The 2,500-nt window shown below is 47.4% G+C and overlaps 1 protein-coding gene across 2 annotated transcripts in view; it reads left to right on the plus strand.

Moving 5' to 3' along the window:
• The first annotated feature begins 1,817 nt into the window (after positions 1–1,817).
• LOC143021393 (protein O-mannosyl-transferase TMTC2-like) overlaps positions 1,818–2,500 on the plus strand; it is a 481,373-nt gene continuing 480,690 nt past the window's right edge. For both annotated transcript variants that reach the window (XM_076179223.1, XM_076179940.1), the window contains exon 1: positions 1,818–1,942. In XM_076179223.1, coding sequence (XP_076035338.1) covers positions 1,857–1,942 — 86 coding nt within the window. In that variant the 5' untranslated portion in view covers positions 1,818–1,856. The remainder of the gene's footprint in view (positions 1,943–2,500) is intronic.

Raw genomic sequence — 2,500 nt, forward strand, 5'->3', positions numbered from 1 at the left:
GAGTCGGGCCACTTTTGTCACCCATCTTCTTTAGATTTTTGTTTTCTTCTTCCTCTCCGTGTTTTTCTCTGATAGTTCAAAGGTATGGTTTGATTTATTTTCATCGCATGCCTGCATTGTTTTCTAAATACTTGTTCCTCGTTTGTCATACAATTATTCATTTTTTTTATCGGAGCAATGGTCTTTGCTCTACATCGTATTTTGTTACCGATTTTGGATTTTTTTTATTCTAAATGAAGATACTGACAGTTTAACTTGCAGTTAGTGCTCGTGAAGTTATTCCTAGATTTCAAAGAAAGATAATGGTATCATGAACTATTTTTCTAGCTGTGAAAGTGTCATTTGTCATACAATTGAATCCATGCGTTAAAGATACAGCTACTGTATTTCTAATTCAGTAAAGAATTTTTAATCATTCATTACCACAAATACTCCAGGAATATTGTTTTTTTTTAATTATGAACATCCTTTCCTAGTTTCACTTTAAAAGTTTATGACATAACCGTCCTTGTTTCATTCTACAATTTGAATATGTCATCAGTTTTGTTCTTACATACATCACAGAATCTGGAAAAACTTCCTGGATTTCAGTAAGCTTCAAAGGTCCTCTAAAAAATTAAACTTGTGGAGTAGATAGAATTGTTTACTTCTCATTCTGGCAATTAGATCCATGTGGCTGTAAGTTTATTTTATTTAGGAGTGATTGTTTTTGGCATCGTACCTGTAAATTGCATATAGGGGAATACACGGACTGCACACGGTGAAGAAGACTCTCTGTGTTTATAAAGTGAATGAAGAATTTCTTTAGCGGTGAAAGATTTCTTCTCTTTTTCTTTTTATGAAATTCTATCTGTATTTTCATTTCCACGTGACTAACGGAAGCTTTAGGCGAGGACGGAGAGTCCGCCGACGCCTAAAATTCTGTTCTTGAAAATGGAAATATTCTTTTTGTTATTATTACTTTTTCTATTCATTGTTTCCTTCGAAGATTCGCAGGCCTCAGAAGTTCGGTGTCTTGATCTCATTCTTAAGCACGACACTACACAAATAGTCCACTGATCGCCAAATTTTTGTGTAGCACCAAGGTGGAAGCTATTGTTGACTCTGTTCAGACAAGATTGCGTCTTATGTCGGAAAGAACTCCTCAGCCCTTGTTCACTTAGGATTTACACAGGAGTTCTGTGCATGCGGGGGCCTCGCTTGAAGAATCATTTATTTCCCAGCACATAAAACCACTCGGCATGACGTTCTGTGTCAACAAAGCACACTATTTCACCACCGAGAAGACTTACATCGTGCCACCGATGCCACTACTTAGGAAATGGACTCCATTTAGCGGCCTGGAAGGCCAATGTGCGATATCCCTTGTTTGTGACGCTCTGACTGACAGGCCCGTTTGGCAGTCATACTGAAGGCCGTACTCACTCAAGTCATTGAGGCGGTAAAAGGACGAACAAAACCCAAAGTACACCGAGTCCGGCGTTGGTAAGAACTCCCAGGCTAGCGAAGACAGAGTCCCCATGATTCCTGTTCACAGCAAACCTAAGAAAGAATACAAAAATCTATGTATATCTAAAAGAATATGTAAAGAAATGCGGAATACCGCGCGTGAGAGAGAACGAAGAAGGGAGGGAGGGGGGAGGAGAGGGTGTCAGGGAGGGTTGTGGAGGAAGGAGGAGGGAGGGAGGGAGGGCGGAGGAGAAGGAGGGAGGGTGGGTGTGGGGGTAAGAGAGGCGGATCGGGCGAGAGTGTGCCCCCCTCCCCCCCCCCGGCGGTGGTGGTGCTCGCTCGGATCTGCTGTACGACCATTCAGTGTGAGGCGCTGCTGAGTTGCGCGCGGCGGTCATGGAGCCCCTATGGAGCCCGTTCTGATTACAAGTTGTCTCGCTGCCTTTCTCCTCTATTTCAACACACTGGACGCCGAGTTCGCCTACGATGACAGGTAAGCTTGAGTGCAGGGCGAGAGCTCGGCCAGCGCAGGGTCCGCCAGGAGGCCCAAAAGAGCCCGGGTTTAGCTGGTAGTACTATGCGCAGGACGGGCCGCGGGAGATGTGAGCTCGCCTTGTTTACATAGCGGCCTCCGACACGGGGCGGCAGCAGCAGCAGCAGCAACAGCAGCAGCAGCACTACCCAGGTGGAGAAGTCGAGAACGGACCTTCTTCGTGTAAGGAAGACTACATCATTACCCCATCGTCACCGCCGTTGACGTCGCTGTCGTCGTCGTCGTGACGGACGATAGCTGCGCGAAAACGGAGCAAGCGAAGAACCGAGCGAGGAGGAGGATGTACCTATCCGTGTTGTCGATCCGACCTGCCGCGACACACTGGCCCTGTCCCTTCGCCAGGACCTAGCTCTCTCACGCCGCCGCCGCCGCCGCCGTCGCCGCCAACGTCGCCGCTGACGACGACGACGACGACGACGACGACGACGATGAGGAGGAGAATCGGCACCTCGGGTCGGTCGGGACCCTTGGCGTGTGGCACGTAGGAAGGCGGCTTGG

Source organism: Oratosquilla oratoria, chromosome 1, assembly GCF_046742065.1.
Source record: "Oratosquilla oratoria isolate Oo_2021 chromosome 1, ASM4674206v1, whole genome shotgun sequence".
NCBI classification, from domain to species: domain Eukaryota; kingdom Metazoa; phylum Arthropoda; class Malacostraca; order Stomatopoda; family Squillidae; genus Oratosquilla; species Oratosquilla oratoria.